At 42.7% G+C, this 13453-nt stretch overlaps 2 protein-coding genes across 6 annotated transcripts in view; both read right to left on the reverse strand.

Moving 5' to 3' along the window:
* Window positions 1-818: 818 nt before the first annotated feature.
* asb4 (ankyrin repeat and SOCS box containing 4) lies at window positions 819-9264 on the reverse strand. Of its 3 annotated transcripts, XM_079521795.1 has the most exons (8): window positions 9071-9262; window positions 8732-8902; window positions 5139-5438; window positions 4126-4368; window positions 3314-3579; window positions 2528-2641; window positions 1500-1573; window positions 819-1066 (listed from the first exon to the last, which is right to left on the reverse strand). In XM_079521795.1, exons 2-8 carry the CDS (start codon window positions 8787-8789, stop codon window positions 952-954), a joined length of 1170 nt encoding a protein of 389 aa, XP_079377921.1. In that variant the 5' UTR covers window positions 8790-8902; window positions 9071-9262; the 3' UTR covers window positions 819-951. The 3 variants fall into 3 exon arrangements, with proteins under 3 accessions (XP_079377921.1, XP_079377920.1, XP_079377919.1); XM_079521794.1 differs by having other exon boundaries at window positions 3314-3561; window positions 8732-9264; XM_079521793.1 differs by having other exon boundaries at window positions 8732-9263.
* Window positions 9265-9998: 734 nt separating this feature from the next.
* The window catches only part of ppp1r9a (protein phosphatase 1, regulatory subunit 9A), a 91034-nt gene continuing 87579 nt past the window's right edge, over window positions 9999-13453 (reverse strand). For 2 of the 3 annotated variants that reach the window (XM_079523162.1, XM_079523161.1), the window contains exon 20: window positions 10000-13372. In XM_079523162.1, coding sequence (XP_079379288.1) covers window positions 13193-13372 — 180 coding nt within the window. In that variant the 3' untranslated portion in view covers window positions 10000-13192. Of the gene's footprint in view, window positions 13373-13453 lie in introns of all 3 variants that reach the window. The other variant, XM_079523163.1, reaches the window with a different exon arrangement.

A 13453-nucleotide genomic window follows, 5' to 3' on the forward strand; every position in this document is an offset into this window, starting at 1 on the left:
CACATCTTGCAGGAAAAGAGACAACGAGACTGCTCTACAACAGAAGGTCAACTATTAGGGACTAACTATTAGGGAATTTGAACGCTGATGCTGCCCTGCATGCCAGTCACAATGTGGGACAGGGTCTCGATTTGTGGCTGAAAAGTCTTGGAAATGAAATGAGGGATTGTCCCACGCCCTAGTTTTCCCTGTAGTTACTGGCTCTGGTTCTTATCAGTTCGTTCATGAATCTGATTGTTCGGGGAAAGAAGCTTAATGCAGTCTGTTTCCAGTAGCTTTGAGACTGCCAAGCTGTTTTCCATTTGGCAGCATCTCAATAAGCCTCCTTCATGATTCCCGCGAGCTTTGCCGACACAGCGTTCATCGACGTACAGGGCGCAAAGAGCTTGATTGATTGATTGATTGATTGATTGATTTTTTTATTTCACAGTATGTAGAATGGGTACATTTCGAACGCAAGCACAAGTCAATACAAAAAGTGCTACTTTGTGGACGAAGACTTTGTTACATCAGGGTCCACCACTTTCAATTCATAATAACAATAATTAAAGACGTACAAATATACACTTCTATGAAAAAAAACAGGAAATCATCATATAAAGAAAGTTAAAAAAAGGGAAAAACATACAGTATGGGGGAAAAAAGGGGTGTGGGGGGTTTCAAATGGCAGCCGTCCGTAGGTGCTCTTTGAGAGCGGGTTTTGAAGGAGTCAAGGGATTCACATATCTAAATGGCTTTTGGTAGGGAATTCCACATTTGAGTGGCATATGGAGCGAAATGAATTTAATCCCTTGTTTGAGCCGAATCTGCACGTGGTTTGTTGAACTCCCTCTTCAGCAGTCAATGTTACGATCGAGACACAACCAACACTGCATCGACAGCAAGAGTCTGTCGACATATCTTCCAACAAGACTTCAAATTCCATTGAAATGTTTTTGAGACACCGTCTCTCTAATACAGAATCCCCTCGGGTTCCAGGAGTAAATATTTCTTGATGGAGGGCGGCAGAGGCAGCTGTCCAACGCCCGTGTCACAGCGCCCACGCAGCTGGGCGCGGACGGCACACCTGTGTGGATTTTGAATAGTTTTCATATAGTTCTAGTCACATTTTAGTCACCTGGAATGTTTTAGTGTTAGTCTAGTTTTAGTCGACTAAATATCACAATAATTTAGTCGACTACAGTTGATTTAGTCGACTAAATGCATTATGGCGGGCCTTGATGCCGTCGTAATGGCTGATATTACACTTGCTGAAAATAAATTTCAGCATGCAACCAAGTGTACTTACACTGGATCTGTTGTTCACTAGTCCCGTCCTAACATTTTAGTCTAGTTTTTATTTGTTGACGGAATTGTCAATATATTGACTAGTCTTAGTTTTAGTCATCATAGCTTAGTTTTCATTTAGTTTCCATTTAGTTTTCGTCTGTGAAAAAAGGTATAGTCGACGAACATTTTTCGTCATAGTATTAGTGGACAAAATCAACAGTGCGGCGCACCTGGCCAGGTGGAGGAGGGTACGAGGAGTGTTGCTGCACACAGCGAAGAGAGAGTCATAGAATCCTTCATGCCGCTGCAGGGGAGAGGCCAAAACAAACAGGGACAACATGAGACATATGGTAAATGGTGCATTTATATAGCACCTTTATCCAAGGTGCTTTACAGAGTTGTGCATTACATTCACCCATACATTCATACACCGATGGCGGCGGAGCTCTGGGGTTCGAGCTGGCAACCTTGCGGTTACCATCCAGCCACTCTACTCCTGAGCCAGACATGAATGTTGAAAGGGTAATAATAGAAAGGGAGAATTTACAGTTGGAATAAATGAACACTTCCCCCCCCATTCACGAGTTACACAAGTTAATTGATTGTAGAACAGCTTCCCTCCCAATAACAAGTTACGTTTTCATTGTATAATTTACGTTTTAAGACTTACAGGCTTTCCATCGGACAGAGTGGGATAGGTGACGCATTTTGATGACGTCATCGGAAAAACATCCACTGGCATGCAAAGGGTTCTGGGAAATTGAGGCCCAATGGATTCCAATGGCGGCGGTGGCGCGCAGCGGTAGCGTTCCTCCGCTCTGTTGTTGTTGATCGCCACTTTGGATTATTTTTCAACACTACGCCAAGCGATTACACTATTTTAAAGCGGATTTTCATGAAAAGGAACGATGATGTCGGTGCAGTCGTTCTTCAAAGGTTAGTGAAATCCAGGCAGTGAACGTGGCATTGCTATTTAATTAATTCCGCAGTCAAACTGTTAATACATTTTATGCACGCGCTGCGCACGCATGCACACACACACACACACACACACACACACACACACACACACACACACACACACACACACACACACACACACACACACACACACACACACACACACACACACACACACACACACACACACACACACACACACACACACACACACACACACACACACGATACAGGATACAGTAGCAAGTCTATTGTAATATTCTTCTAGGTATCCAATATTAATTAGACAGACTCTCACCTGGTAGCATTCATCTGGAATGGCAGCTCTCCACTTCCTGGTTGGTTTTAAGTGTTCAAATGTGTTGACCATGATTTCTATCACTCCGGGGTAGTCATGACACGCCTGCAACACCTGGGATACCGACACAAGACATTTCACCTTTTGACTGACCATTATACAACAGGTGTTTCGAGGAAGAAATCACCTGCTCAGTTCTCCCAGAGTGCAGCAGACTCGGTGGCTAGGCTAGCGTGTTTCTTGGGACATTTTGTGGTCGTAGTAGTGGCTACATCTGTCATTAAACAATTATGATTTCTTTTGCGCGATTATCTTAGTTTTAAGGGTAACTGTTGTATAATTGCAATATTACACTCGAGGGATAAAGAACACCCTCTTGTGTAATATTGCTTACTTGAGCCATTTCCCCAACAATAAGTCATCCTCAGAGATTTAAAAGAGTAACAGAGGTCACTGCCTGAAAGACAGTAACACCAGAGGCTGAAAGACATACTTTTCCGTCTTTATCCATAGTTCTTTTTAAACAAATTATGCATTATATTCACCCATACACCGATGGCAGAGGCAGCCATGCACCAACCTTCTCATCAAGAACAATTCAATAATGTCTTGCTCAAGCCAAGGACACTTCAAAACTTATACCAAGAGGAGCCACCCCCTCCGGTTCAAAGATAACTGCTGTACCTCTGGACTGGAGTCATTGCCACCCTGTCTAAGTGGAATACAAAAGAATTGTCTGATCGACACTAGTCCCGTCTGCATTCACCTCAAACTGTATAGGCCTACCTTGTGGAACTGTGGCGGGTAGAAGCGTGCGGTGGTGTGGTTGAGTATCAGCTGGAAGCAGAGCTCATGGATGGCCATGGGCCTCACGTCGATCACCTTGAGGAAGTAGTGGATGGTGCCACAGCCGTTCATGTCCATGACGTGGGTGTCCGCCCCGGCCTCCAGCAGCATCTGTATGAGGACGTGGTCGAAGCTCCAGGCTGCCTTGTGAAGAGCCGTCTTGAGGTCTATCTCTCTGAGGTTGGGGTCTGGAAGAGAGGGCTTCTCTAGTGAGTGGAGAGAATGATAATATGAGTCAAACCCACTTTGTCTAACACATACATGGGCAACTGGTGGCCCCCACCTTCACTTATAATGCGGCCCACAGGTTAATATCGGAATACTGATATATTATTGATTTCAGCTGTTACAATTCCAAACATGACCCGCTTTAAGTCTATATTAGTAGTTTGATTATAGTATTAACATTTTATTGTCTTTTTTTCTGAACAATGTATTTATATTTAAGTTCACAAAAAAGGTAACACAAGTACCATTTGAAATTAAATACAAATTTTACTTTTCAGGATTCCAATAAAAAAATAGCAAAAAAGAAAATCAGGAGCGGCCATTAAACACAGACAAAACAGAAGACCGGTGTCTTGAATGTGTGAACGCAGCCCAGTAAGGGCATATATGTCGACTCCGCCCTGCTCCCCTCTGCCATCACCCCCCCCCCTGATGCTGCGGCCATCTTGGTTCCTAAACACAATGTAAACAATGGGAGCGGGGTGAAAGGCCCTTATTGTGGCCCCTCATTGCATTGCTCTCACCTGCTTTGTGGTCCAGCAGAATGCGGCAGACCAGTTGATGGTTCTGGCTGTACGTTTGCTCCCTGATGTCGAAGGCCCAGTAGACGGCCGTGTACAGGGCCGTCTCCAGGCGGGCGTTCACTGCGTCCACGGCCGCTCCGTGGGCCAAGTAGAGAGCCGCCAGCTCCGGGACGCCGAACCGGGCCGCTACGTGAAGTGGTGTGTCCTCTTCACTGTTCTGACTGGGCATGTTCACATTCCCACCTATGAGGGATTTAAAAATAAAAATAAAATAACAATAACTGTCAGTTATGCACTCAGTGTCCCTCAGGGCCCGTAAAATGAAACCAAATGGACCCGTACGGGCCGGGGACATTTGGTTCTCAAGAGTTAAATTGTTTAACATCTACATTACTTAATTTTATTAATTCTATTCTATTTGAATTCTATTAATTATAGAGGTCTACACAATTAGAGAACACTTATTGTTATTTTGATCAACATCTGCCTGTTATCTCTCCTATGGTACCAACATCAATACAGCATGGAACAATAACAAAATATTCTTTAGTTTTGGGTCTGAGAGGCTATAAAATCCAGACCCACAAGAATGCACCCAGGGTGCCAGGCCGGTTCTGGCGAGCCGCCCCACGTCCGAAACGGTAGAGAAATGACAGTTACCGTGTGGGGGTCCCTCTACTGTACTGTACTGTACTGTACTGTACTGTCACTGTACTGGCACACCCGAAATCATCATATATACAGTTAATATGTGCGTGTGTGTTTGTGTGTGTGTTAGGTTGCGCACAGGTGGTGAAAAACAACCATGCTGTTTTCGTGCTCAGACACAGCCACCCAGCCACCCAGCCAGCCAGTCAGCCAGTCAGCCAGCCAGCCAGCCAGCCACCCACACACACACATAGCTCCGTAAGGGAGTGGTTGCACCACTCAAATATTCAAGAGAGAAGAGACGCTGACTTAAAAACTAAAATCTATCCATCCAACCACGACCATTTTGCTCTCCCGGGTCTGACCTTTGAGAATGACCTGCTTGGCGCAGTCCACAGACTCCCTGGTGGTGCAGTAGTGGAGGGCCGTGTGTCCGCTCAGCGACAGACTGTTGACCCTGGCGGCGTGGGCCAACAGCAGAGCCACGCAGTCGTCGTGGGAGAGCGAGCAGGCGATCTGCAACGGGGTCTTCCCGTTGGGCACCCCGTTGATGGACGCGCCGTTCACCAGGAGGACCAGCGCCGACTCCAAGGCATTGTGCTTCATGCACACGTGGAGACCCATTGCCCACGACTTCTCCAGTTTGTAGTCTGGCAACCAGTTACCTGTACAGATAATAGTATAGAGCCATTTAATATAGGGTTAAACTCAACCAGTTACCTGTACAGATAATAGTATAGCCATTTAATATATAGGGGTTAAACTCAACCAGTTACCTGTACAGATAATAGTACAGCCATTTAATATATAGGGTTAAACTCAACCAGTTACCTGTACAGATAATAGTAGAGCCATTTAATATATAGGGTTAAACTCAACCAGTTACCTGTACAGATAATAGTATAGCCATTTAATATATAGGGTTAAACTCAACCAGTTACCTGTACAGATAATAGTATAGCCATTTAATATATAGGGGTTAAACTCAACCAGTTACCTGTACAGATAATAGTATAGCCATTTAATATATAGGGGTTAAACTCAACCAGTTACCTGTACAGATAATAGTATAGCCATTTAATATATAGGGGTTAAACTCAACCAGTTACCTGTACAGATACTAGTATAGAGCCATTTAATATATAGGGGTTAAACTCAACCAGTTACCTGTACAGATAATAGTATAGCCATTAATATATAGGGGTTAAACTCAAACAAATTGCAACAGAATATCCTTCAACTTTTGTTGTTGTTTCATAAATAGGTTAGTAACAACATATCAAAAGTCCTAAGAAATTCCGGTAGGGGAACATATTGAAAAATACTAAAATAGGTGATGGTATACCCTTAATATAAGGCCAAATTCCCAATATTGAATTCTGATTTGAGTAGCGTGTGGCGTGTCAAACTAGGGGTTTTTCATGATTCTGAATCCATTCCAAGCATTAGTTTTACACAAAAAACACTCCTTGGGCTAAAAACATCCATAGCAGTCATCACAAAATGTGATGGTTATCACAAATTGGCAAGTGGCTATGGCTGTTGTTAGCCCAAGGAGTGTTTTCCGTGCAAAAATAATGCTTGGAATGGATTCCGAATCATGAAAACCCCTAGTTTGACACGTCACATATGCTACTCTATTACTCTTTGCCTCATATATAGGTTGTTAGGGGTACCATATATTAAAAGCATTTTTCAATATGTTCACCTACAGGGATTTCTTAGGATTTTTGATATGTTGTTATTTTTTAAACACAAAAAGTTGAAAGAGTTTCTGTTGCAATTTGTTTGAGGTTAACCCCTCATTATCCAGAATGCCTATATACTATAAGGAGGAAAACAAGAATGTTTGACTTACTGTGTAACTAGCAGTGATATGTTTAAGCAGAATTGATGTTTGACTTGGTGTTACAGGTCAAAATGGTTGCCGCATCCATTACGATGACCACAATAAAATCACACCCGTGTGAAGTGAGGGGCGCTCTTATCATCGTTATACATAACATCATAACATCATCTCATTCCGGCCAATCACAATTCCTCACTATTTCGTCTTTATTTTTATATTCAACTTTTGTGTGTAAGATGGGCATAGGATGGGCATAGTATTAGTATATGTTATCTCTACCAGAAACTTAAACAGGTGTCACAATCGCGTTATGCGATGCTTAACCTATGGCACATCTCCCACCAGTGTTGATTTTGACAGCAAATTTTTAGTTTTAGTTTTAGTCATAGTCTCTTGAATAGTTTTCATTTCATTTAGTAGTTCATTTAGTCACATTTTGGTCAGCTGGAATGTTTTAGTGTTTAGTTTTAGTCAACTAAATGTCATATGATTTTAGTCGACTAGATCTACAGTTGATTTAGTCGACTAAAATGTATTTTGGCGGGCCTTAATAGTATAGTATGGTAGTATGGTATTAGTCGACAAAATCAACACCGTCTCCCACCCAATCACAATTTGCGTCTTCGCTTTTCTGTCCTCAATTTGTCTTCAATGTTTGTGTTTAGACAAACACGAAAAGTGGGACCTATAGGAGGGGCTAGTGTCCCTCAACAATACTATGACAATTCAGTACAGTCCAGCTCAGGACCTGTGTGCTATACTGTCTCCAGTGGGGAGTTACTGCCACCTAGTGGCCGCTAAACTCTAGAAGTTGTGTCCAAGCAATGGCATTGAAATGCTCAAATAATAAGCAACTTACTAACCACTATAATTATTATTGTTATGTCACGTGCTATACTACTAGGTTCTAAACATCTGTATGAAATAGTGCTCTTATATCTGTGTATGATACAATTATATAATTATCTGGGCTTGACAAAAATAAATACTGGAACACTCCAAATGAGTAATTAACATGAATCAGTCCTTGAAATGGTCCTCATTTATAACCCACCAACCAAGACTTTACAGTATACTGCAATAATGCAACCGTAGGAAATACAATTAAGGCATCTAAATTAAAAATAATCACACCTGTATGAAGTGAGGGGCGCTCTTATCATTCCGAACAATCACTTTTGGCGTACTCACTTTTCTGTCCTCACTTTTTATCCTCACCTTTCAAGCCCTCGATCAGCCAATCAAATCATCGCTATGGGGTACACACAGACACACACACACACACACACAAAGCTGGGCAAATGGCTGGCACCCCTCAAAAACAGAACCATACACCTAACCCTAACCCAAGTGCAGGTGCTTTCAAACATAACTGATTTGGTTGGCTTGAGCTGCTCTGCTATAGGGCACTAGGGCACTCCACACAACCTGCACTGCAGGCATACTGTACCCTTTACTCAGTGCTTTTCAACCTTTTTCATATCAAGGCCCATTCTTTTTTTCCGCATTTAAGCCATGGATCCACTATTTGATGAGATTTTGTCTGGCAGACCCCAAACTGAAGAATATGTTGTTGTCGTTGGATACCTTTTGTCCACAATTCCATGCTGTGTTGATGTTGGTACCATAAGGAGAGTCAGAGATAACAGGCAAACGTTGATCAAAATGATAATTATTTTTCAGGATCTAATTGTGTAAACTAAATTAAGTAAGCCTAATGCAGACTGTTTAACAATAATGTAATTCTTGAGAGCGTAAAATTTCATTTTACGCTCTCAAGAGTTAAATATCCAATGAGGGTCAAATTTTCTTTTGACCAACTCTCCATCCTAATATACTGTAACTGCGGACCAGCTGGAACCCCCTCAAGGACCACTGGTGGTCCCTGCTGGACCACTGGTGGTCCCCGCTGGACCACTGGTGGTCCCCGCTGGACCACTGGTGGTCCCCGCTGGACCACTGGTGGTCCCCGCTGGACCACTGGTGGTCCCCGCTGGACCACTGGTGGTCCCTGCTGGACCACTGGTGGTCCCTGCTGGACCACTGGAACCCCCTCAAGGACCACTGGTGGTCCCCGCTGGACCACTGGTTGAAAACCACTGCCCTTACCTTTCATGTATGAAGCCAAGACCATGTCAGAATCCTCCACCTCCAGCACCGTGTCCATGTCCAGGCTGGTCTTGAGGATGATGGTCTGCACCTCCTGGGCATCGTTCCGCAGCACGGCCTTTAGGAAGCGTGCCTTCAGCTCCCTGAGGGCCTGCTGTGGGGCGCTCAGCTCTTCCATGGATGAAATATGAATGAATGTCCAGTGGATCGGGCCTATGGCTCTGCCCACCCTGGCTGACACCGGCAGTAATGCTCTCAACAACACACCATGGAGAAAATGTGCAATGGACTCACAGACAGTGAATATTGTGGTGGAAAGCATGCCTCATAGTCTCATACCCAAGAGGTTTGATGGTCCTCTGTGAACCGTGCCGCATAGGGGTGAAGGGGTGAAGGTCTAGAATGATAGAAGGGAACACGAATACAAAAATAAATACAAAAATAAAGACAAGGTTGAGAGTGAAGTGAAAGGAGAGACAGTGGCAGTGGCCCTAAAACAGAATTAGGCTGGATATAAATAGAACGGAGGGAGGGAGGGATTAGAGAGCTAAAAGTGAGTGTGGTTGAAAGCTAGACCGTCGAAAGTATACTGTACCTCACACAGTCATCATACCGCAGTTCTTATGACATCATGAGGAATATAGACCCTGTCCTATGTGGACACAAGAGGGCATGGCAGGGCAAAAACATGACAAAAGCTTGCCATTCAATTCTTATGGAGCACTATGGACTTAAAAGGACATTTAAATACTGTATATTTGCCTCTATACGTATCGCAGTGGTGGAAAAATAACTCAAAGTACTAATACTGCTAAATAGAACTAAAAGTACTAGAAGTAAAAATCCAGAATTCAAAATGTACTTGAGTAAAAATACTGACATCAAAATGTACTTAAAGGTACGAAAAGTAAAAGTACTCATTATGCAGAATGTCTGCAAATTTCAAGTTTTTAAATCTACAAGGTCGTACTACAGTACTAAAGTAAATGTACTTAGTTATTTTCCACCACTGCGTGTATGAATGTGAAGTTGGAGAGGTTTACCACATCCAATAGGGTGTGGATCAAGAACTTATGTTAAGTTATTTAGTACACATTGGGAAGCGCTGTATATTGCTTGGAAATTGTGCTTTTATGAATTATTTGACAGCAAAATGACACTGTGGAGGGCTATGACAAAATAGTGAACAGAAGAAACAAAAGCAAATCGGCTGATAGTAACAGCACCTTTTATTCAGTGTGACAGGTAGCTGCCCTTTCATCTTTTCAAAATGCAAAACAAAGAGAGAGAGAGAGAGAGAGAGAGAGAGAGAGAGCAAGGGAAAAGACAAAATAATAAAATATGAGATGAGTATAAGTGTAGCTTTTTAAACAGTGAAAGCCTCTTATCCGTTTGTGGTGATTATCTTTAGCTCTCTACACTTTCCTAGATGCACAGGAAAGCTAAACATCCCATAAAAACCTTGCAGACAAGGATAAAACTGTATACTTAAAACAATATCCGTTTCTTTCTAAAGTCCCCTCGTCTGCTGGGAGACCATAACATGGTTTCATCAATACGCTGGTTTCATCAGACCAGTCAAGCTTGACCAACTGCGTGTGACTATAATCGACCCCCAGCAGCCACCCCGATAGTGCACCACTCTGAGGGTGGTTTCATTGATATGAAACAAGGCTCTTTCAGGGCTAATGGAGAGTATTGCTTTGAGCATATTTCTGTAAATAAATACAAAAGTCACGAGAGTGCGCCGTCCCTCGACAGACTGACGGGGAGGTCAGTGGGGGGGGGGGGGTATTCACACAATGGCGGAAGTGTTACAAAACAGTTTAGGCCTAAGGTTACATTATGGCCAGGAAAATCTGTACTTTATAAGCAGTATAGAGAGGATGGGTTAACAATAGGGATGTCCCGATCACGTTTTTTTGCTCCCGATCCAATTCCGATCATTTGATTTTAGTAACTGCCGATACCGATTTTTCCCAATCCGAAATTTATACTTTTTATAGAACACTTATATCACAATAATACAATATCCAAAATCACAGACATTATCCAGTCTAATATCGTGAAAAGGATATAATATTGATACTAGGGATGTCCCGATCATTTTTTGCTCCCGATCCGATTCCGATCATTTGAAAATGACGTGATCGGTCCCGATTTCCGATCACGTGATGGGATCGGGACAACCCTAGTTAACAACCAGCTCAGTGGAGAAGGTTGGTCTTTTGCCGTCGTTATTACGCAAAAACGGGTCGACATACAAATCATCACTGCTAATCACTTCATTTGATGACAACCATTAGAATCTAAAAATCATTTTTTTTCAAGAACAGTTTTAATTCTTTTTTTTTTGCAAAAGGTAGTAATTATACAATTCTGGATAAATTATAATTAGGTGTTAATACTCTACTCTTGCATAAGTTATCATAAACAATAGTGCTAGATGCTTCATTAAATACGTAAATTAATAAATAACATATTAATGATGCCAGAGTAAGGTATCACTTCACAAGTTGTTCTGTTGTGGCTCTTAACCCTCTGACAGAAACACCAGGCAGTTTAAGACATGAGACAAAAACAGGAACTGTGACCAAAGCTGCCTTCAGTAGCTTCATAGTGACACTGCCTTCATGACATTAAAACATGTAAACGCATGGAATGATTCCTGCAGGGCGTGAGGATTACAGGCAGCGACTGCTTCAGCGAGCTTATGTAATCAAAAGAACAATTATACAGTATTGCATAATAACTGACAAAAATATCTTTCCGCGGTGATTTGTATTTTAAATAGCCAGTACAAAATAAAAATGCTTTGAGCCTCCAGTCTCACAAGGAAATCAAAGTGACATACGTAGGTACATTACATGTTTCTTTTATCTGCAATGTTTGAATCAACGATACTCTAGTGGCCCGACAGTCTAACAAGCACAAAGTCCTGCACCTCGCACCGCCACAATACTGCATCCTTATACCATTCTAACAATGACCATAGATATAAATACTTTTCTTCAACAAAATGTTCCAGAGATAAAAAGTGCTAAATCAAATCAAAGTGAAAGGTTGACATGGCCAGCCTTTCTGATGAAGGCTGGCCTACCTTTCAAACAAAAGTATAATAAAACCAAGTCAAAACCATCACCAGGTGACTGGACCGGTCGGTGTATTGTATCCCAACACACACAAGAAGCAGACATTGTTGCAGACCAAAAAAAATGAAACAAAAGGAAGAATTCTAGACTCTAGATTTTTCTAAAGGCAGCGGTTGGGTATTACTTTGTTATTAAGAGAATAGAAAAAGATAAAGATGTCAAAAAGCAGGTTATAGGAGGAGTCAAAGCATGTTATGCATATGCGGGAGGTTTCATCAACCTGTTTTTCCATTTTGTTTTTGTTTGTAGTGTACAGGTATGTTACAAAGTCCAGTTTACGTTGTACCCGCACTCTTCAAACAGTACCAAGTCAGTACCAAGTCTTATTTTGTAATATCCTTCATAATTTGGGGAATGCTTCCGCATGGTACAGACATACTCTGAGGAGCAGTGAACAAACCCGGTGCAGTAGTTTGAAATATCCAGTGTTTTCAACTCGTCTTCCAGTGTTCTTCAAAGGTGGGAGAGAAAGAGAAACTCATTTCTCTCAATAAAAACTCGATTCCTACTGTAGTCTCACTCTCGCCACAAAAGGATTCCAAGTTCCAGTGTTGCATTCGTTCAGCAGTGCAGGTGAGCAGCATGGAGACACCTTGCGGTGACATGTGAGAATTGCCCCGTATATATCATATATACTGTATATTCGCCACTGTCCCTGTGTACAGTGTGCTTTGTCAAAGCTATGAGAGTCCATAGATCCACGCAATCGGAACAGGATTATAGATAGTTCCTTCTATCAAAAATGGCACAGTAGACAGATCGTCGTATCTTTATCGCTGCATATGTACATTATGTCTAAAAGGTGCTTTGATACACGTCCCAAACGGATCAACACGGATTGCTCTAAAGCTGATATGTTCAGGAAAGGGAATGAGGTGATTTTTTTTGTGTGTTTGTATGTTCCTAAAACATACTCTATAAGAATAAATAAACCCAATTTACAGCATTATTAAACAGCAAAATAAATAGTATACCGAGTAGGGTCTTAAGACATAACCCGGAAACGCAGTCTGGATGTAAGATGAGGTGTGGTGTGGCGGGGTGGGATTAGAGGTGGGCAGCATTCAACTGTACACTCATTTTGGTTTAGTTTGCTTGGTAATAAAGTCAGCCCTGGCCCGTCTGCAACAGTCGAGGCAAAGGGCTCCACCACTGAGCTACTGAACAATATATTGAGTAGACATCCCCCAGGGGGGGGGGGGGGGGTTCCCATTTCGGTCCCCATCTCTTCCTAGAGATGCTACTTTACCGTGGTAGTGGACGCTACAGTAAAGAGGGAGGAGGGCGGGGGGGTCTCTAAAGATTTGTCTCACTCTGCCGCGTCCTCTTCTTTGCCGGCCTGTTTCTGCTCCGTCTCTCTCCTCCGTAGCTTCTCGCGCTGTTTCTCCATTTTGTCGTGGTTCCTCTTGGCCTTCTCCATTAGCACTCTGAGGTCCTTGATCTTCTTCTTGAGCAGGGCTCGGTCCTGGGAGGAGGTCACGCCAAGGGCCTGCACGCACGAACACACACGCACACACACACACACGTTTCTAAATGTCAAGTCCGAGGTCAAGGACCACCAAGGGGTCCG

This window comes from Electrona antarctica (assembly GCF_951216825.1).
Source record: "Electrona antarctica genome assembly, chromosome: 15".
In the NCBI taxonomy this organism is placed as follows: domain Eukaryota; kingdom Metazoa; phylum Chordata; class Actinopteri; order Myctophiformes; family Myctophidae; genus Electrona; species Electrona antarctica.